Source organism: Pocillopora damicornis, chromosome 4, assembly GCF_964200805.1.
Source record: "Pocillopora damicornis chromosome 4, jaPocDami1.2, whole genome shotgun sequence".
NCBI lineage: Eukaryota > Metazoa > Cnidaria > Anthozoa > Scleractinia > Pocilloporidae > Pocillopora > Pocillopora damicornis.
Window position 1 is genome coordinate 19102588 of NC_142673.1, and position 22522 is coordinate 19125109.

The 22522-nt window shown below is 36.8% G+C and overlaps 2 protein-coding genes across 2 annotated transcripts; one reads left to right on the forward strand and one right to left on the reverse strand.

The window, feature by feature from the left end:
- The first annotated feature begins 532 nt into the window (after positions 1 to 532).
- On the forward strand, positions 533 to 12286 carry LOC113668163 (sarcosine dehydrogenase, mitochondrial). The gene is made up of 13 exons (XM_027184038.2): positions 533 to 1096; positions 3106 to 3456; positions 4060 to 4239; positions 4568 to 4897; positions 5303 to 5610; positions 6195 to 6336; positions 6646 to 6729; positions 7641 to 7754; positions 8192 to 8330; positions 8657 to 8770; positions 9644 to 9791; positions 10071 to 10496; positions 11220 to 12286. The coding sequence occupies exons 1-13, from the start codon at positions 953 to 955 to the stop codon at positions 11518 to 11520; spliced, it is 2781 nt and encodes a 926-aa protein (XP_027039839.2). The 5' UTR covers positions 533 to 952; the 3' UTR covers positions 11521 to 12286.
- LOC113668164 (retinoic acid receptor RXR-alpha-B) lies at positions 12281 to 22218 on the reverse strand. The gene is made up of 4 exons (XM_027184039.2): positions 21801 to 22218; positions 18282 to 19052; positions 16220 to 16831; positions 12281 to 15055 (listed from the first exon to the last, which is right to left on the reverse strand). The coding sequence occupies exons 1-4, from the start codon at positions 21844 to 21846 to the stop codon at positions 14808 to 14810; spliced, it is 1677 nt and encodes a 558-aa protein (XP_027039840.2). The 5' UTR covers positions 21847 to 22218; the 3' UTR covers positions 12281 to 14807.
- Between the last annotated feature and the right edge of the window lie 304 nt (positions 22219 to 22522).

A 22522-nucleotide genomic window follows, 5' to 3' on the forward strand; every position in this document is an offset into this window, starting at 1 on the left:
GGATTCGAACCCGTGACCTCCGCGATACCGGTGCGATGCTCTACCAACTGAGCTATGAAGCCACACATTGGGAGCGAGGTCAATTTATTGAGTTCATATCTTCCCGTGCAGTGAAATGATGTGAAGTTTATATGAAATAATTCATATTTGTACTGCGGTTGTAGATGAAAGTGAAATGTGATCATCGCAGTAAATTTTCCAATTTAAGCAATTGGAAAGAAGAAGCCTGAACATTTCACTTTCATCTACAACCGCAGTACAAATATGAATTATTACCAACCACTACTCAGTTGCTCTACCAACTGAGCTATGAAGCATCTTCTTGAGCTTCATAGCTCAGTTGGTAGAGCATCGCACCGGTATCGCGGAGGTCACGGGTTCGAATCCCGTTGAAGCCCTGGTTTTTTTTCAGGCTTCTTCTTTCCAATTGCTTAAATTGGAAAATTTACTGCGATGATCACATTTCACTTTTTTGGTTTACTAGTGTCACGCAATGTATCCCACGAAAGCCTCTGAGTGGGTTTTGCGTGACATATCAAGGAATGGCTGTAAGGGGATCGGAGGATATTTTTGTACCCGCTCATCTGTAACTGCCTTGAACAGGGTATCGTAATGATCCATATTTTCTCAAACATTTGAATTATTTAACTGATGTATTTCTTCTTCCATTTTGAAGGACTGAGTCCCTTAAGACTTGTGCTAATTTCTTTTAAACAAAGACCGGACTGACGAGTTAGTGACTGGATTCGATGAACAGTGTCCCGGGAAAAATATCAGCTTCGTGATTGGCCAAAATCTTGAACTTGTAGCCAGTCTTTCTTGTTATTGAACGCCTGACTCCTTGTAGGCAGAGAGTGGTGTTTTCGTGTTTTACAATGCGCTTTTCGTATACATGGTGTGGTTGAGATTCTACGTGTACAAATATTAACTGCAGTTTGATTTCAAGCGAAAGATGTGGCGCCTGGCGAAGGTTTTGAAAGATACGCGACAGGTCGCCCTAAATCGTTCTACCTCGTGCCTTTGGACAGCTACTCGCAATGAATCTAGCACGTCTAAAGATTCAGATGTGAAAGAAGTTCCCTACAATACATTGCAGGTAATGCCGTGTAATCGCTATAACTCAATCTTCATTGTTATTTTGATGAACAGTATCAGACATTAAACAAATTTTTTTGACGGTCTTACAGAAATGCAATGAGCCCGAGTTGAATAATTATTAATTTTGATATAAAATTTCTTGTCTACGTTATAATTTTCACAAGGCTACTAAAAATTAGGACACTCGCATATTTAAATATGAAAGTGATCCTCGCAGTAATGAACCCTAATTGAACAGTAGTGAAAATAAGGCCTGAAGAAAAATTCAGGCCTGTAAGGGTTTTGAACCCATGATCCTTACAATAGCTAGTTACTAGGTTGGTTCCAAATCAACCCCTGAAGTTATGAATGAATGATCGTAAATATATGAAAATCATGCATGTGACTGCGGATGAAGACGTAAATATAAAAGCGATCTTCGCAGTGATGAGCACTACTTGAGTAATAGTGAAAATAAGGCCTGAAAAAAATTCAAGAATTTTTTTTCAGGCCTTATTTTCTCTTCTTCTCAAATAGTATTCATTACTGCGACGATCGCTTTCGCACTTACGTCCATATCCGCAATTCACAAATATGATTTTTAGATATTCACAGCCATAACATTCACATATACAAATGATTTGGTGAACCAATAACCAATAACCTTGCTACACGCGACTCTTCTACTTGAGTGAAATGCGAATATCATCGTTTAGTTTACAATAAGATACAATTGTATTTTATTGTAATTAGTTTACAAGAAGATGCCTTAAAAAAATTAGTCAGTTCTGATTGGTTAGGATAAATGCAGTTTCCAGGTTATTTGATGCAGATGAGGGTTAATTCAGTGCAAAGAAGTAACAAACCAGACTGAACAATTCCTTGAGTTAGCGAGACTCTGCCTTTTTGCGTGTTAAAGATGTGAAATATCATTGTATATTATTGTTTTGATCATAGGTGGTTTTTTTGACTAAACACACAGGTTTGAATAAATTATTTTTGCCCTTGATGCCCACACTTTGCTTCTGCATAACTATGATAACCTGTCAAATTTGTTTATGTGTATTATTAATATGTAATCACATGATTTTCTTGTGCAATTTGGAATAAATAAGCACATGTTGATTTCTTCGAAGATTACAAATTGCACTTGACCTACAGGCTGGTGCAATTTTGTTAGTCTTTGAAAAAATTTTACTTGTGCTTATTTAATCCAAATTGCACTTGAAATCATGTGATTACCTATACAAAGTATGGTAATCCATGTCTATGACAAGAGATCAATCGTTTGCATTTATTTTGATTCATTTCTGAATGAACTAGGCTTTATATTAAAGAACACAAACACGGCAATACTCATCGAACAAAATGTGATCATGCAATGGTCATACCAATTCAATGAAGTACAAGAATAGAGACCATTGGTGAGGTACATTTACATGTATGTCAAGTAGTCCTCTTCAGGAGTCAAAACAAGATCTCAATATTAATTCTCCTTACTGCCTGCAAACATCTCTTATAATGCCAATAATTAGAATTTGCTATTGAATCAAACAATATCACCTAACTGACGTTTATCTTTACTCTTATCACCTTACTGCTTAACAATGTTTTTATATTGTAAGGAGAAATGACATTTTCATCTTTTTTGGGGGTAAATGAGATAAAACACAGATATTTCAGAAAATGTGTTGTCATGTATAGTTAATCATCTTAAGATGTATCATTTCAATATATCAAAAATCTTCATTATCAATGTGAAGCAAAGTGCAAAAATATTTCTTGTAAAGATAGGGTAATGAGCAAAGCATGTTGCATGGTGTGTTATCAACAGTCTTAAAGTCAGTGGTGTTCTCCTTTTCTGGCAGTAACTGGTAAAATTTACTGCTTGCAGTACCCTTTATTATTGCCTAAAATTGCATGGAGACCCTAAAAATCCAACATGTAAAAGGATTGCTGTTCCAGTTTTAAAATTTTCCCAGCGAGTTGGTAGATTTAATGTTAATTGAAATGTAATTTTTTGAAAAGACAGAAGAGAAGCGAGCTCCAGACAGCATCCCAGCAGAAGCTGATGTTGTTATTATTGGCGGAGGTTCCGTTGGATCCAGTACACTTTACCACTTGACCAAACTTGGGGTAAAAAATGCTGTCTTGTTAGAGCGTGATCAGTTAACATCAGGAACAACCTGGCATAGTGCTGGGCTGGTTTGGAGGTTACGTCCTAGTGATGTGGAAGTGGAATTGTTGGCAGCCACAAGAGTGCTTGCAAGGGATGTCTTGGAACAAGAGACTGGACTTTGGGCTGGATGGAATGAAAATGGAGGATTGTTCATTGCCAACAACAAAGAAAGATTGGATGAATACAAGAGGCTGATGACAGTAAGTACCTCTCAGAGCAATTAGGAATTGATTGAGATACATCAATTTTTTTCCTTTACTTTGCTTCTGCATGATTGCTCTAAAAATGTGTACCAATATCCCATCCAATTAGATGCGATGTAATTAAAATAACTTAAAAATTTATCTAGATGGGATAGCCCATTTAGGTTGAAAGCTGATATCCATAAGAAGCCCTTACATATAGGAATTACTTGTGCCTTGCACTCAGGAAAGTAATTTCATCATTGTTTTTGCTGTAGATTCTCATGGGTTCCTTATATTCCTAGTTCTATTGGAATAAGCTACCTCCAAAGGCAATCACTTGCACAAAGTTGCATGCAGAAACATTGAAAATATCTATTTGAAGGAATGAAATTCCCTGAGGTCTTGGAAAGTCATAACTGAAAATAATTTACCTTAGTTAATAATAGCATTGCAAGGTTGTCAGCAACACTAACAGTATAAAACATTTTTGGAGGCAAACCAATTATCTCTTTACAAACTTAAGATCTCCTGGTGGCTTGTACACCATTTGGCTAAACTGCCTCTTTTGAAATAGAACCAGAAATGACAAATAATTTTTCATTTTGGTTTCATAAACAGCTTGGCAAGGTATATGGTGTTGAATCATTTGTTCTGAGTCCTAAGGAATCCAAAGACCTTTATCCACTGCTGAACGTGGATGACTTATATGGAACCCTCCACAGCCCTGGTGATGGAACCATTGATCCTGCTAGCTGGGCTACTTCACTTACAAGAGCAGCGGTAAAGAATGGTGCTCAGGTATTGAATAATACTGTAAAAAATTTGAGTAGGCAAGAACATTTGACTGTGTAGCTATGCGCTTATTTTCAGGTGACACACTTTTATTAATTTTTTATGGACTTCCTTAAATACCACCACAGGTTACGAGGAAAATTTCCAGCTCTTGCATCCAATCATGTTACATCTTTTTATTGCATTTTTATAGTTATGAAAGTTGTGATAGTAAACTGTAGTCTTATTTGATGGGGATGAGGTCACCTGGAAACATGAAAAATTGTTATTTATGTATCTCAGCAGGATGAATAATTACATTGTAATTTGATACTAAAATCTTTTTAATTTGTAGGTGTTTGAGAACTGTGCTGTTACTGGAATTCAAACAGAAGTCAGTGACTTGGGAATTAAACGAGTTTCTGCGGTACAGACTCCAAGTGGTACCATCAAAACAAACTGTGTCGTCAACTGTTCAGGGGTGTGGTCACCATATGTTGGTTCTTTGTGTGGTGTCAGTGTCCCTTTGGTTGCCATGTACCATGCATATGTTGTGACAGAGAGGATTGAGGGAATTCAGAACATGCCTAATGTCAGAGATCATGATGCCTCAGTTTATCTCAAGCTCCAGGGAGATGGCCTGTCTGTTGGTGGATATGAGCATAATCCAGTTTTCTGGGATGAGGTAAAAAAGTTTTCATTTTATCATCACCAGCTTAATGGTTATGCCACAAAATTTGAATCAAAAGGGTTAAGCTCTTGCAAAAGTTACAGTCTAATTGAACTGGAATGGGTAGAATTTTGTCCTGTCAGTTATACTCAACCTACTAGAAGGACTTAGACTAAGCCATCTTCATTTGTGCTGGTAAGCATAGGGTGTGGACTGCAGATCTCCACCAGACCCTGTTTTTGGCTGTTCTCTTTGATTCTCCCCTGGTGATTTTATTTTTGTATAATTCATCTTGGACAGTGCACCTCCAAGACTGCTTTGGACGGCATCCAAAGCAGTTTTGGGGGAGTACCATCCAATAGTTAGAAACTGGAAATGTAATTTATAGATCTCTTTTTAAGCTTTGGGGTTTTTTTTCAGGTCAGCAATAAATTTGCGTTTTCCCTCTTTGATCTTGACTGGGATATATTCAGTGCTCATATTGAAGGTGCATGCAACAGAGTCCCAGTAATAGCAGAAACTGGTGTCAAATCCACTGTCTGTGGACCTGAATCATTTACTGCTGATCATAAACCATTGATGGGGGAAGCCCCTGAGCTTCGTGGCTTTTACCATGGCTGTGGATTCAATTCTGCAGGTATCATGCTTGCTGGAGGATGTGGCCAAGAATTGGCACGTTGGGTGGTTCATGGTCACCCTGAACTTGATATGTATGGATATGATATCAGGTAACTACACACAATAGTTGAACAATTCTAGAAGAAACAATCAAGGCTTGTTTGCACAAAATCTAGTTAACATTACTCCCAAAGTAAATGATTTTCATTTACTCAGCAGATATTTCTATCCATTTGATTGAGTTCATAGTCTATAGAGTGCATTTTAAGCAAGTTTTAACCCTTTACATCTTAAAATAAGCATGCATATTCTCCACACTGTTCTTTATAAATTTCCTAAGGTGCTGACAAGGAGAATTTGCTTAAAAATCAAGAACAGTTTTGGTTGATGATTATTTTCCTTATTCTTGTGACCTTAATGTTTGTTTCTTGGGTGATAATGCGAGGAGAAATTAGATGCTGGTCACTCTGAGGGGTCAAAGGTTTGATACTTGTTAAAAAAAAAACTGCCCTAGAACAAACTATAAACTACTTACCAAACAGATGTTTTCATTCTTAAAAATCCAGTGGTTGTCAAGTATAATCGACCAGTAACCTTCAAAAAACTGAAAGAAAGTGAATTCTAATGCCAATGCTTTAAGTCCTGATTATGAGTTGGTAGGAATTTTTATACATTCTTATATTTACCTCTTAAGGCGCTTCCATTCATCGATAACACCCAATCAGAAATGGCTCAGAGAAAGAAGTCATGAGTCCTATGCAAAGAACTATTCAATGCTTTTCCCACATGACGAGCCCCTTGCTTCCAGAAACATGCGATGTGATCCTTTTCATCAGGTAATGTGTATTTTGATTGTAATTCATACAAATCATGCAAACTATTAGATGGAAAACCAGCTGAGAAGAATTGGGGCCATGAATTTCCTTGGAGAATTTTGAACTCAGCAAATAATTTAATTTTAACTTTTTACTTTCTTACACTGTGCCTCATTTTATTCTTAAGGTATACCTTGTAAGATTTTGGCCTTTTTAAGTAATGGTGCAAGAATGGTAAAATAATATGAATGACAACTGGAATATTTATAATTGGTGGACTAGTAGTAAATGAGTAAGCAATCCCCTCTGAGGTTGAACTTTTGATTCCAGGTTCTGTTAGATAGAGGGTGTGTCTATCAGGAGCGTCATGGATGGGAAAGACCAGGCTGGTTTGTTCCTAATGAAGTAGCTGAGGTGATTATAATTCTTTCTCAAATTAACCCTTTACATCCTAACATCAGAATGCATATTCTCCATACTGTTCTCTATAAATTTCCAAAGGCGCTGACAAGGAGTCTTTGTTTAAAAATCTAGAGCTTCTTTATTTGGTGATCAATAATGTTTCATTGAGGGGTGATTTTCTAAGGATAAATTAAATGCTAGTCACTCTCAGTGGTGAAAGGGTTAATGGACTGGGGAAGAGACTCCCATTCCGTAGTTGCAAAACAAGACAAAACGAAAAGAAGTTAAGTTAAAAAGTTTGACTATATTCATTTTGTTTCTATACCTTACATTCTTGTTTGAGGGGCAAAAGTAATCAGAATGCTTGTTGTTTGGAGAGATATGGTAGTGTGCCAGATGTGTAGAGATGACGAGCACCTTGAAAGTTATAGCCTTTGAAACAGAAAGAATTACAGTCAATAACAAGATGTTCATGGGTTATCAAAAATATTTGGAAGAGTTTATCAAAATTTTTTTATGATCCATTATGCTCTGACAAATTTGTGACATTGAGGACTAATGGGTAACATTTTTCACCTTCATCAAAATGTATTGGTAAAGGTCATTTCACTTGGCAAGGCTCTTCAACTGTCCAAATGCCTTACTCTCCCCATCTCTTCCCCCTTGGAGTAAACATGGGTACCTAAGGAAATGTGGAGAAATGCCAGGGCTCCTCACCAATACATTGGCTTCCCATCCAGGTTGGGGGGGGGGGGGGGTTAAAAACACCTAGAGATGCTTCATCACTTGGAGACTGGGTATATGCTGCAACAGCATGAACCATTTACCTCATATAAGATACAGCCATGTGTCTTATCATTTAGAGTAACTGAGTAGTTTGAAGGTGAAATTTAACTTTGAATCTTTTCCTCTTTCATTGTCAGGTGAGGGAGTATGACTACTATGGGGCTTATGATGTGAAAGAACACCAGGATTATAAATACAATGAGTTACTGGGTCAGGATTACACTTTTGACTTTCCACCACATCATGACATTGTAAGAAACCAAGTAAAATATTATTATAAATAAAATGATTACCAATACATAAAAAGATGGTTTTAATTTGTAAGGTTACCTTATCAGTGAGAAGGGGTAAAGGGGGGGGCAAGGACCTCAGCTTCAGAGAGAAGGTTTCAGTTACTATTTCTGTGTTGGAGAAGGTGATTGTAGGGTGAACCTGATTTGCTCAAGCAGGATTATGATTGGACAGCCCCTCTAAACTTCACAGCAGCCATTTTGATTGGATAATAACAGTTGAATTCTCCCTCCCTCCCCCCCCCCGTCTCCCCCCACTTCCACTCCTATGACTAGAAAAATGATCTGCCAACAAAAGGTTAAAAAAATTGTAGTATTATTGTATGGCTTATTCCATGGCTTGGTATTTGTTTCTGCAGTGCTTGAATGAATTTTAAGGATTTTGTTTAATTTGGCAGATTGGAAAGGAATGCCTTGCTTGTAGGGAGAGGGTAGCTGTGTTCAACATGTCCTACTTTGCCAAGTTTTATTTGACTGGACCTGACGCACAAAAGGCAGCTGACTGGATTTTCACAAATAATATGGCAAAACCAACAGGTACTAGACAGATTCCTCCTGCTTTGACTGTGTTGTTCTCCTTTGAATGTAATCTTCACCAAAATGTGTTGTCCTAGCTAATCAAAGGAGCAATGTTGAGAAAGAAGGATCATTAGGAAAGAATTTTTTAATAAAATACAAGCCAATGGTTCATTATGTAAGCACAAGAATAGCTATTTTAATCTTTGTGGTAAGAATAACAACTGTCATTCTCGGCAAGTAGATTGTTTTGTGGAGGCAATGGATTTTCTTTTAATCTTTAAGCCAGAAGGCTTGACCAAATCAATAACTGTTATGATAATTACTAAATATTGAATACTTGATAGGGCGCACAACTTACACATGTATGACAAACAAAGATGGTGGCACAGAAGCTGACATCACTGTGAGTGTCTTGGAGAATGGTGATGGATCAAGTATTGTAAAACCAAAATTTGAGGGTAAGCACCATAAGATCTAGTTTATGTTGTAAAATAGGTCGTGGTTATTCATCATGGTAAATAATACTTCAAAAGAGAAATATAATCATTTGTCTCATGATGTGGTCACTTTGGATGTGGATCGAGTTTATGATCTAGTTTGCCATGAATATTATTTATTGACTTTCTTGATAGCTTTTAATTATACCAGTTGCAAATGACAAGAAAGATTGAGGCTTTAAAGAAGAATGTTAAACATTGTCTTGTCGTGTGGAGGGTAAAGAGGAGAGAGGCTGGGACAGAAGGCTGAGAATTTTCTTCATCCATTGCCCTCTTTTCTCTACACTTTTGACTCTTGTCTTCAGCTCTTCAATGCTAAACACTATCATATTTAAAAATTGACAAATGATGTCTTTTTTTGTTTTTTTCTACTGCTTCCTGTGTTTTCTCTCCCCTGGTGCCACTTCTTCTCCTGCCCCCCCCCCCCCCCCCTCCCCTCTCTCTCTCTCTCTCTGCCCTGTGGATTCCAATTCCACCTACTGGTAGTTAACTTTATGAATTCACAGCTAAGACAGAGAATTCAGTGGCACTTTGTTCATATTTGACAAGTTTCCAACACACTGCTAAAATAATCTAATATATTTATCAAACATCTGCAGTCCATTTAGATAGAGAAAATTTTGAGCTATATCTCTTTATAAAGAAGAGAATTCTCAGCTTTCAATTAATGGTTGTTTATCACTCAATGTGTACTTACATGTATGAATGCGAGTTTCACTGCCCCAAATTGATGTAAAATGATGACCTTGTAAGTGAATTACTATCAGAGAATAATGCAGCACAATATAACTGTGTTTGTTGTTATCATATTTGTAATCAATCTTTATTTGTTAGGTAATGGATTCTACATTGCTGTTGGTGGTGGTATTGGTCAGCATGGTTGGTGTCATGTGCAAAATATTCTTCAAGACCAACAGTACAATGTAAAGTTTGAAGATCATTCAGAGAAAATGGGGATGTTGAGTGTTCAAGGGCCCAAGAGGTATATTTTGACACACAAAAAAACATTGGTGTTGCTCTGTAACTTAGGTAGGCAAGATGGTTTTTCATCTAAGATTGCAGTGTGCATTCTTTTGATTTTACATCTGTTTGGGTCTCAGTTCTCCATTAAAAAAAGAACATATCTCTAAGAAATAATGGGGATTGAATCTGGACATTCTGCCTTTTTCCATTTCTTTAAGGGTTCTTGGCAAAAAAAATTAATGACTGCCTACATTACAAGCTCATAGCTCATTTTACTTGCTGTACTCTTTATTTTCAGTCGTGAGCTGCTTCAGTGCCTGACCTCCGCAGATCTCAGCAACGAGGCATTTCCTTTCTCCACGCACAAAATCATCAATGTTGCTGGCCATGATGTTCGCGCCCTAAGAATCACTTTTGTTGGTGAACTTGGTTGGGAGTTGCACATCCCAAATGACTCCTGTGTACCTGTTTACAAAGCACTCATGGAAGCAGGTATAGAATTTGGTGTTGTGAATGGTGGCTACAGGGCTCTTGACTCACTCAGTGCAGAGAAGGGCTATAAACATTGGCATCAGGATTTACGACATGATGACACCCCTCTTGAGGCTGGCTTGGGATTTACTTGCAAACTGAAGTCAGATACCCCATTTCTTGGGAGAGAAGCTCTTGAAAAACAGAAAGCTGAGGGTCTCAAGAAGAAGCTAGTTTGCTTTACTATTGAAGAGTGAGTGAAAGACTTCTGAACATTACAGATGGTTTCAAATGAGAGAAAATAAGGAATGATATTGAATTTTTAGGTTTTATCTATGGCACTATTACACTACCTCTTACTAACTGAATGCTAGGTCTGCACTGTAAGTTACAGACTGAGTTTTTTCTACTTGGATGTATGGGTAATCATACTGTCCACATACATAAAATAATTGAGAGATTATAACCCTAACCCTAACCCTAAGAATAGAAGTTGATACACAGCAATTCATTTTTTAAATCAATAGATATAACTTTTAGTGTAAAAAGATGTCAACTGTACAAAGAACTTGCTACTTGAAGTGGTAAGGCTAAAATAGGGGTTAGGCTAAAATGGGGGCAAGGGCATGAAGGATACTTTAGAGGGTGAGAGGTTTATCAGGGAGTGAGAAGTAAAGGGTAATTCATATTAAATTTTAAACTTCCAATAAATGAAGAGGCGTAAAGAGGTTGATCAAGTTTCATTAGTATGGGTGGTAGTTCTTCAAAAGGGCTTGAACCTTTGACCTTCAAACTCTGTGGTTGAATGCTCTAGAACTCTTGAGTGAGCTTGGCCAAATGTTAAGATCATACATGAGTTAAATATTGTGAATACTGATTGGGTCAACAGCATTGAAGGTATTTTGTGTTACACAAAAGAAGATGGAAAATAGAATTCGTTTGACCATACTATACTTTTTTATTCTTATTTTTTTAGTCACAAAGCTCTTTTGGGTCTTGAAGCAATATGGCGAGATAATGAAGTGGTTGGTTTCATCCGAAGAGGAGAGTTTGGATATGCTATCGGCAAAAGCCTGGCTTATGGATATGTGAGAGATCCTAGTGGAAAACCTGTCACAACAGAGTTCTTGAAGACTGGAAAATATACCATTGAATCTATGGGAGAGCTGTTTCCTGCCAAAATACACCTGAAAGCACCTTTTGATCCAAAAAATCTTAGAGTACATGGAGTTTATGATGATGAGGCTTGCCCAAGTTATGGCACTGCTTCCAATTGACTCTGATATCATAAAATTGTTGTGCACAATTTTGTAAGATAATATATTTTAGCTAGCTATCACTATTTTCTTTTTTTTTTTGTGGGGCATGACAAGAGTACGTAAAATTGACAATTTTCTGTATCTATCTGTTGCAGTTTTTAACTTGTAATATCCAATCACTCTGAGGAGACAAGGGACAGTTTATTCGCATGAGCTTAAGTTCATCCAGGCTGCACTATACTATCACTCAAACCCTTAACACATATATTTCAACAAAATCAACACCAAAATCCTTTGTTTTCTAAATTAATGTTGAGTTTTGGTGAATTGCACTAGGTTTTTGACTAAATACAGTGTTATTCTGTGTCTACCTACATGCAATATTATTTCATCTAGTCAAGCCGTGCTTATCTTTTCCATGATGGAAATTAATGTCTGTATAGAACTATATTCCATAAAGTGGCAAATCAGAGAAGGGACTCTCTTTAAGCTAGACCGCCAAACTATCCTAGATCCTTTTAAAGGTCAACTTTGTAACACATTTATTTTTTTTTCTTTTGTTTTCAATGTCAAAATTCAACTTTGATTGATTGCGTCTTGATATAATACAATAGTCGAGTAAATGGTGATATTACCTACAATTGTAAATAGAATACACAAACATATCTGTTAGTATTGGAGGGGCACATAGAACTGTTAACTCCGTACAAGACAAAAAATAATTAGCTGATGAGCCAGATGGCGTAGTTTTGGGTGAAATAAAAGACAAAGCCAAAGAAAAAAATACTGGTCCTTTTTTATTTTACTCCTTTTGTAACATATGTTTAGTTTGTGCAGTATCGTTTTAGAAAATTGTTCACAACTAACTGAACTGAACCCAGTTGAGAAAAGGATGGATAATGCTATCTGGTGGATAATCACAACCCAGTGGATGAGTGGTAATGAAACAAGCTGCAGTATCCACCTGATAGAGAGTTATCAAGTGCGTAGCATTATCCACCCCTCAAACATGGTCTTGAATTCTCACAAAGTAACCAGGTCAAAATAAGAATTTCATTCTACTTCCCTTATGCAAATTGCAGCCTTAAAGGATTTGTAACTCTATGGTCAAAGTATGTGGTGTCTCTAAGCAAATATTTAACTGCAAAACCTTTCCCTCTCCAAAAGTTATGAGGATTTATTTCATAATAATTGAAAAGTCAGGTTACATAGTTTAGAGTGTATTCACCACTGAAAAAAAAAAAACATCATTTAATGATTAGAAAAGGGTGTCTTGATATACATTATAGGACTCTGGTAAAAATAAAGGAGCAGATGTACTGCTGGATAATCGTTCCCTTTCTTCAATTTTAAAGTTTGGTTTTTGAAATCTGTAAAAAGAAGCTATGGGTAGACCCTAAAGTTGTACTTTTGCTGTTCAATAATAGTCTTTCAGTCTAGAAAAATCCAAAATTTAAGTAGTGGTAATAGTACGTTTAATCCTTTTCATCTTAATATCAGTATGCATATTCTCCATACTGTTCTCTATACATTTCCTTAGGTGCTGACAAGGAGGAATTTTGAAACAATTAAGAACTTTGGGGTTAATTATCATAATGGTAGTAATAATTATAATGCTTTCCATTAAAAATCTGCATAGGACACCTCCAAGAAAAATTATAAGTAGTTGAAAAATGTCCACTTGTGCTCTGAGAATTACTGTCAAATCCTCAAAACCACAAACACCTGGATATGAATATTAACATGTTCTGACCAGTGACACTGGACATTAGGGCATACAGGTACCAAAAAACAAACCAGACTACTGATGGAAAAACTGTATTGCTTCTTGGAGTAATTTTGGGAAGACTTCAGTACAACCCCAAACTATTCTAAAACAAAGCTGTTGTGCCAAAGGTAGTCTATTGTTTTAAGCCGTTATTTTCATAATACACAAACCGTATACATAATGATGTATGGGGCTGTGTACTGGTTGACCCTGCACATACACTGAGCCATGGTTTGATTTTCAAATGGAGATGTTTTTACAAAATAATGTTTTGTTTGAGAATGATAAACTTGTAAGAAGTACCCTAAGAATGTTACACAGGTTAAAATGAAACACCATAGGTACAATCAATTGTGACAAAATTTTTGTTGCATCTCTGACACAAACTCTTTGCAAGGAGCATTGCCAGAGAAGACAGAAAAAACAACCACAAAATACTTATTTGCTGTAAAATCTTTTGGAACTCATTCGCGGGGGGTTCTCAAACTATCATCTGGTGTACTCCTGAACATGCTATAACCCTTGCTAGGAATAGCTACATAGAATGAAGGGAGCAAATTTCTAAAGAAACTGTGGAGCTGCCTCACTATGAGAGAATAACAGGGTAATTTAGTGTTGTCAACTGAGTTGATAACTTAAATTGACCACCATAAAGAGTTTAAAGGTTGATGTTTCGAGCTCTGATGAAGGGCTGATGCTCGAAACGTCAGCCTTTAAACTCTTTACAGTGGCCACTTTCCATTATCAACTCAGTTGATAACACTAAATTACCCTCATAGCTACATAGAATTGACCAAAAGCAGTCCCAATCCCTCTGGCAAAGCCACTTTCACCTTAACCCTTTCACTCCCAAGATCTAATTAGTAATTCTTCTTAGTATCTGCCATACAATTCTTATGATGTTAGTTCAGAGAATTTGGTATTGGATCAACTAACAATCCTATGATTGATATTCTTCTCTATTCTCATCACCCGCCTGCTTGATATTGTATTGATATTGTAAGGAGAAATTCTCTCTTGGTCACTTGTGGGAGTGAAAGGGTTAACTTCTCACTCCTATGATCCCAATATCAATTCCCTTTCCTGTCTGACATACCTTTCTTACAGTTTCACCACTGAGTAATTGAAGTTCAGTTGAACTAAATCTACCAAGAGGAACATTTCTTTCTTCCCATCACATTTCCATTTAAAATAGATCTGATTTTTAAAAAAGAAATTTATAATTGATCACTCCTGGGAGTGACAAGGTGGAAAGAGAAAATAATTCCATTTAACAGTATGAAAAGTCATCATCACAATTAACTTTAAAGAGAAAGAGAAAAGGATCAGGATCTGTTTTCACCACTCATGGACTGAAACTGTTTTTTCAGGGTTGACCTTGAGGTAAGATGCATTACTAATATTTTAGCTTCTAGATTCAGTTTGCATGTAATTATGTGGCAGACAAACCAGAGTTAAACCACAATTCCTGGTCAAAATGTAGGCCGCATCAGCATCAATATAGCCTAGCAAGACAAGAGACACCCAAGTTCAAAGATCATCTTTTTGATGAATGAAGGAGTTCCACTAAGGAATCACTTGCATTGATCTGTCCAGTAAGATTCAACATGAAAAGGCGTTCTAGGCTCTTGGTGCCAATTGATCTCAGCTCAGGTAATCTTAGAAGAATGTTTCCAAATCGATTAGGTTCATTAGGGTGAAAGTTGTTGTTGTACTCCAACAATGATGCATGCACTTTATCCTGCAGTCTTTCAACCAGTTGTTGATCCAGCAGACCTTTCACATCTGAGCATGGACAAAATCAAAATGAACATAATTAAAATGACATTGTATAATGAAGAAATGTAAAATGGTTTCCGTGTTTACATAGCCTGATGTAAACACGCAGGAGGTTGGGAGAACACAAGATAAGCGTTGGAAACCATGACGTGAAGTGGAGTGGTTTCCAGCTTATCGAGTGTTCTCCCAACCTCCCAAGTGTTTACATCAGGCTATGTAAACACGGAAACTATTTTACATTTCTTTTATAAAATAACTAATGAAAGAGGAACGAAAACCGTGTTTACATACGCTTGTTTAAAATGGTTTTATGGCCAATCAGAGCACGCGTACTATTTGAATTATTTTATAATGTATAATGTACAATCCAACATTTAATGAGGTGTAATTCACAGGGTGCTACATCACTGGGTGTCATTTTCTCTAATGATAGAAAGGGTTGGTCAGGAGCCAACTCTAAACAAAGAAGCTTAAATTCTTGTCACAATTGTTGACACTTACCAGCCTTTCCCCCTTAATCGATCTGGGTAATGGGAAAATTGGACTGAAACAAACTCAACATTCAACGAAACTTGATAACAATTCTAGATATGTTACTTCTCTTCATTGTTAAATGTGTAGTCATTAGAAGGACATTGAAACAACTAAGTTAGAGCTAGAGAGAGATTTTTTTCCCCTCTTGTCAGAAGTCAGGCCACAGAACTTAATTTTAGTCCCACCCTTGCGAAAAGACAGAAAACATATTTCTCTATTTCATTACCATGCCCAAGCCCTATATTTGTTTTTAGAGTTTTTGATGAGGGGGAGTGGGGAGGAGGGAAGCTTAACCCTTTAACTCCCAGATCAAATTTGTAATTCTCCTTACCGTCAACCATACAATTCTTATAATGTTAGTTCAGAGAATTTAGTACTACATCCACTAATTATCCTCAAATTGATACTTTTCTTGATTCTCATCACTTATCTGGTTGATATTGTAAGGAGAAATTCTGTCTTGGTCACTTGCGGGAGTTAAAGGGTTAACAGAGAGAGGGCTTGTGAGAAACTTGGAGTTCTAAAAGGTGTGTTTATGGACTGTTTGCAATGTATCTGGTCCACAATAACTGACTCATCAGTAATATCATGTATCATATGTAACTAGGAGAATTATGTTGCATATGTGTACTTCACCTGGGTTTAGTAGAATAATGACTTTGATACAAACAAATTCTGCATCATCCAGACTAAGTTCTTTAAATTTTGCAGTCAGTTGCATTACGCGGTGCATGATGTCACCAATTCCTGTTGCTTCTGCAGTAGTAAAGTCCAAAACCTGACGAGGACAAAGAAGCACTCCATTATCTAAATGTAAAGACTGCTTTGTCAAATTAATCAGCATAAGTTCAATCCATGCACTTCCTGAAAGAATCCGTTTATCATTTTCACTAATGTCACGAAGCAATGGCAAGCATTTAAACCATTCCAAATTTCTTTTGATTTGTTCCTCTGCTTGTTGTGTGACATGTGCTAATGTCCTCTGCCCATTATCTGCAATATGACATCCCTGGCATTCTGAAGATTGTACATCAACTGGAGGCTCATATCTCAACAATTCTTTAATAAAAGGAGGAAAAGTTCTGGATGGAATTTTTGTACATGCCGCTCCATCAACTTGATCAGAAGATGAGCTGCTCCTTGAGCTTGTTCTTGCTTGTTTAGCAGCTGGTTGTGATTTGATGCGTGAATTTGAAGAAAAAGATGAGTTCTTGTGTTTACCACCTGGTGTGCGATCCTCCCGGACAGCTGTAAAATGGAATAAGAGGCAAACCATTTAAAGATAAAGGTTTAAGTGTTTCTCAACCAGTTTGGAGAGATGAAGTGATGAACAGAAGGAGACACAGACAGACAGACGGTCAAAAGGGTAGAATGAAGGTGACAGACAGACACAGATAGATAGGCACACAGACAAACAGACAAATGGACACTGAGGTAGCAAGCAGGCAAGAGAAAGTCAGGCACACCAATGGACAAATGACAAATACATGTAAATAAACAAAAGAGGTTGAACACCAGAGTGATTAAAATTCTAACCATAACCTTAGACAAATGTGACAGTGAAAGGCCAAACAGACACTAACGGCTATCTGTTTGAGTGGGAAAACTGTTTGTTATCTGTTTGTCATCTGTTCAAACGCCTAAAAAAATCCGTTCAAAGCATTTGACAAACTGTTTGAATGGTTTGCATATCCGTTTGAAAGACATTAGCATCCATTTGAAGTATTGCGACATCCGTTTGAACAGTTCTGACATCCGTTCGAACGATTTCAGCATCCGTTTGAATGGTTTTCCATCCGTCTGCCAACTAGAAGTGTCCGTTTGGAGAACTGCGGCATCCATTCGAATGGATTGGTGCCCATTCTGTTCATCCGTTCAAAAAGAGAAAATTGCACTTGTCGTTTCTCTACAGTTATTCAGTGTAGCAGTCGAAACATTATGATCCACATCCATGTAACTAAATCGTGAGACAAACAATTAACTCAGCTGTCATTTTAAACTACGATGACAAACACCTTTCATGAGATATTCAGTAGTTTCAGACAATAACTAAAAATGTTATTTTGATGAGAAATTGGAATAGCCACAATTTTTGGTCGTAGGAATGAAATTGACAACAACGTCAAATCAAATGAAAACAAAACACAGCAACCTGGCCTGTTCCATGATCAAGCCATGCGTATGAACGCCATTTAAGCAATTTATCTGCACGATTGATAAACCAATCGTACAACCAATCGTACGGATTAATAATATTTTCATCCATTTGAACGGCTTGCCTGTCTGTTCAAAATTTTTACTCATCCGTTCAAATGGCTAAGCAAACCATTCAAATGGCTAATCAAACCGTTCAAATAATTTATTCACCCATTCGAACACTTCAAGGACCGTTTGTTAACCGTTTGTTATCCATGCGGTTTTCTGTTAGTGTCCTTTTTGCCTTTCACAGTCACAAATAATAATGAGCAGTCAAACAAAGCGAGATCCGGCTGGTGCCCAATTGAACAAAAAACAAAAAAAAAGACTGATGGACAGATAGGCAGATGATAGGCAAAGAGCTAGACAAAGAAAATATCAAGTTGATAGCAACCTAAAATATGGCAATAAATACACTGTCAGATTGAAATGAAGAATTGCCATTTTTTGTAAAGTCCACTTAAAATATACATAACAAAAATACAAAGAAAGAGACACCAACCTTCTTTCAACATTCCAGCTTTGATACACTTCTGCAATCTACAAAACTGACAGCGATTTCGGTGTCGTTTATCTACAGGACAATCTTGAGTCAAATTACGGCAGGAGTAGACTTTCTTATTTTGAACACTTCTCTTAAAGAATCCTTTGCAACCTTCACAGCTAGTAACTCCATAATGATGACCAGTTGCCTTGTCTGAGCAAATAACACAGATGTCATCATCAACTGGTGAAGGAACAGTTTGCTGAGGGGTCCCAGGAGAAGATGGCGTTCTCGGTGTCAAGGGTGAAAGTGATGGTATTGGTAATGATGGTGTAACAGGAACTGAATCAGGAATTGTGTCCTTAATATTTGCTGATGAGTTAGTCACTATAACAGACTCTTTGAGTGCACAAGGGGAAATGTTACCTTCCCCCTTTCTGTTACCTTTAGAAGGTGAAACAGAAGACTCTGAAAATCCATTTTGAACAGTGGTTGTGGTACGAGGTACAGGTGAGTTTCCAGGCAATTGTATCAGTGAGGGGACTTGGGGAAATTGTTGTGGTGTGGTGTGCTGCATAGCTGCCAATTGATGAGGTGAAAAGAAATGAGGAGCATAAAAAATGCTAGCTTGGGTGAGGTATGGTGATGCAATAGACACCATGCCTCTGTCTCCTTGAACCAAAGGCTGTGGAACAAGAAGTGGCTGTCCATTTGGTGCCAAAAGAATGGCACGAGGAAACATCTTTGGTTCTGTTGGTGATGGCAATCCAGCTGCATGAGGACTTGAACCTACAGGTTTGAACAGAAAGGACAACATCAGTAGGTTCCTCCTATCGACAATAATTCTCCACCTGCTGATTTGCTTAACCCTTTAACTCTTTGAAATGATTAAGATAAACTTTCTCCACATAATAATAGGGATAGCCTTTAGCAAACAGTTGATGGGAAAATTCAAACTTATCAGTGGCAGGGAGGAAACTTGATATACACATGTAATACCCACTTCTATTAACTGATTTATATAGAAATTTATCACATCTGCAAGTGAGAAATAATAGATCTTGAGAGCAAAGAGAGAAAAAAGAATGAAGAAGAACTGTGTAAGCTGTAACTGCGCTCGTAATATAACCACCTGAATAATTCCAATCCAATTTTTTCGTATTGAAATTAACTGAATGCCCAATCATTGTCTCTTTCATTTACTTTCTTAATCTGACTATCCTATTATTAGGCTAGTAAAAATTGTCAAAACAAATTAGGTTGTCACATCATTATGACCCCAATCCCATCTTAACCACAAAAAGAAGCTATTGAGCAAATATAAGCCTATTAACTTCATTGTTGAAGTGCACGCACATCAATCTTGCACAATAGTTTCTCTCTTTGGTCACACTGACAATGATATCATGGTCAAAACAAATACTTGGTATTTCTAGCTAACTTCTTCCTGTTTGTTTAAGCTACAAATAAATATCTATGGTTTACCTAGGGTCAAATTAGTGGGGTTTATTTCCCTCCCACAAGAGAAGAAGTTATTTCAGTAAATCTCTTGCTTTAATTACACATGTTAAGAAATCTGTCGATAGATAAGGTAATTATACTAGCTTTCTTCTACATTACAAGACAGCCTATTAGTTGCTCATGGCCAGAGTGCTTTCTACCTCTTGAATGCAGTGTAAGTCCACAACAAAACTTCCTTTCCATTCAAGATTGTGATATTAAATCCACAGATCATCAACTTGTCCCTAACTATAAAAACTAGTTTTCAGAGATCATTTTTTTTAATGAAAATTTGGTACTATCTCATCCTTAAGCACTTTAAAAAATTACACATACATAAATGTAAAAAATAGGTTGTATGAAATAAGTTACTGGCTAGATTTTATAATTTGATTACAGTTTCTCCCTCTGGGGTACACCAGGGGGTGTATTCATCGCTAAGTTATGCATCTAATAATACGCACAATTGAACTGATTTAGGCTAAGATCATGCAACAACAACAGAAAGTATTATCTACTCTACATAAGGGCTTCTTGTATTTTACTCTAATTTATCAACTAGCTCAGAGCTGAAACCAATTTCCTTGACCTTGGCATTCATCTGTGAGTGTTGAAACATAAAGTAGATTCTTGTAGACGTATAATCTTGTATACAACTCTTTCATTTTGTTTGTTTTTTATTTTAATACATAGAAAACAATTTCTGGGAAATTCTCTATCACAAAAATTTTCAACAAATTGTCAATTATTTTTGGCAAGAATAACACGAGACATTGAGATCGTGAAATTTCACATTGAAGGTAGTATCAAAAAATTAAGATGATATAAATAAGCAAACTCCTATATTCTTAAATGGAGTAAAAAGTTTTCATCTTATGAGAATGTTTTAAAAATTTATAGTTTATGTTTATTTTTAAATTGATTCTATCAATAATGCTAAAACCCCTCCCACTCAATTTCAAATAATCAACAATTGTGCTCAAGGGTACCAACACAACACTTCCTCATGAGTTCTTTGGCAGCACTTAGTTAAAAGTCAAGAAAATAACACAGAGAATAAGGGGTTATATAAATCTTTTGAATTTATATAAATCATGATTATTGTGTGCCTGAAAAGTGTGAATTCATGTATGGTATTGTACTTTTTTAATCTTTTTCAGTATTAATTTAAAAATTACCTCGTTGTGGTTCTTGGAAATGAGCAAATATTCCTGACAGCAATGTAACAAAGTAAAATTATCAGCTTTCAAAATAAGACTTTGCGGAAGACCTGTCTACATAGCTGACAAAACTATTCAAGCAAATGAAAGATTAGATCCTTTCATACTCGAATAAGGTTTATGGTCCGATTTTCGTTGTAAGTGATCGATCGTCCTTGATAAATCGGTCATTCAACCACAAAAGAATGCCAAAAGTCGACCTTTGATACGTTACAGTATCAATATAAAAGACAAAATTGCGGACAGGATAAAGAATGGCACAATGTACCAAATCGAATTGCGTTTAACTAGACCTCGTGTCTTGTTTTAAAAACAGCAAGAAACATGTTTTAACAGACGTGTCAATTCATGATACATCGCGATCTGAAATTACATGACTTGTATTTTGAAAACGTGTCCGATTTAACACTTTAAACTGAAAAAAATAAACTGCAAGACGATCTCGCCAAAATGACTTTCCCAGCTACTAAGCGACAATGAATTACAATTCTACTCCTCCTTCTTAATCTTGGAAATGTAGCCCATCCGTGAAAAAATGAAAATAACAACAAGAAGAAGACATGCAGCCAACTACGTGACTTGCATACGATTTCTGACCGTCGAAGAATTCTACAAATTTCCTAAATAACCAGTAAGAAGAAAAACAATCGAGACACCACTGCATATCTCCACGATAAAGAGCTAAAAGCGAGAATAATGCTACCCCTGAAGAAATGACGCCGGAAAAATAAGTAGGAAAACCTTTCTCAGCGCACGTAACCTACTCTAAGAGGCTATTTGTCGCCCAAAAGTGCCATCGTAGCGCGTGCTTACTCACCGATCCTGTCGCTACTACCAACGTTTCTTCCTTCTCCTACCGACATTTTTCCGAATGGCCGCCAGTTTAAACGATGAACACTAGTTTTTAGTCCCGAAACTCTTCACAAGCGAGATAACCAAACACAGATGATGTCCCCATAGCACTACACAAAGGTGGAGGCGTCTGCAGAAAGCGAGGGAAACTCAGACAAGACAAGCAGACACAAACGTTGTCAGTGCACCTCTCAGTTGGTTTGATGGAAAATATCACGAGAACATCCGGGGTTTTCCACTGCGCATACTCTATCCCAGACGATTACAACAAAGTTTTGATGTCCACAAAATTGTATTGTAAATCTATTTTGAATATTTTGAATGGAAATAACCTAAATTGATAACAACAATGGCCGAAAATAATAAAGTCTTTGGGGGCGAAGAGAAAATTGATTCACAGATTTCCGTAGTTTGGGATGATTCATTCCATGTCTAATTGGCAAAGTTGAGTTCCATGAGGTCCGCGTGGCGTGAACAAAAAACACCGAAGTAAAGTCAAATATCTTAATTTATAGGGGTGTAATAATTTTTCGAGTCACCGGCTAAGTGGAAAAAATAAAACTTGAAATAAAAACATGGCTCGAGCGTATGTATGAAACAGAATTATCATAATACGTAAAAAAAATTCGTTTACGCCAAAAAGTAAATTTTTTGGGGGTTTCACATTTTAGTGTAAGATAACCGTGA

Excerpts from the sequence above, each read along its gene's own strand:
- LOC113668164 (XM_027184039.2), bottom strand. The coding sequence starts at position 21,846 with ATGTCGGTAGGAGAAGGAAGAAACGTTGGTAGTAGCGACAGGATCG. Across the intron at positions 16,832-18,281 it reads AGCTGGAATGTTGAAAGAAG|CTGTCCGGGAGGATCGCACA; the intron begins GTTGGTGTCTCT and ends TCCATTTTACAG. Across the intron at positions 15,056-16,219 it reads CATTATTCTACTAAACCCAG|ATGTGAAAGGTCTGCTGGAT; the intron begins GTGAAGTACACA and ends GTCCATGCTCAG.
- LOC113668163 (XM_027184038.2), top strand. The coding sequence starts at position 953 with ATGTGGCGCCTGGCGAAGGTTTTGAAAGATACGCGACAGGTCGCCCTA. Across the intron at positions 4,240-4,567 it reads CGGTAAAGAATGGTGCTCAG|GTGTTTGAGAACTGTGCTGT; the intron begins GTATTGAATAAT and ends TTTAATTTGTAG. Across the intron at positions 9,792-10,070 it reads AGTGTTCAAGGGCCCAAGAG|TCGTGAGCTGCTTCAGTGCC; the intron begins GTATATTTTGAC and ends CTTTATTTTCAG.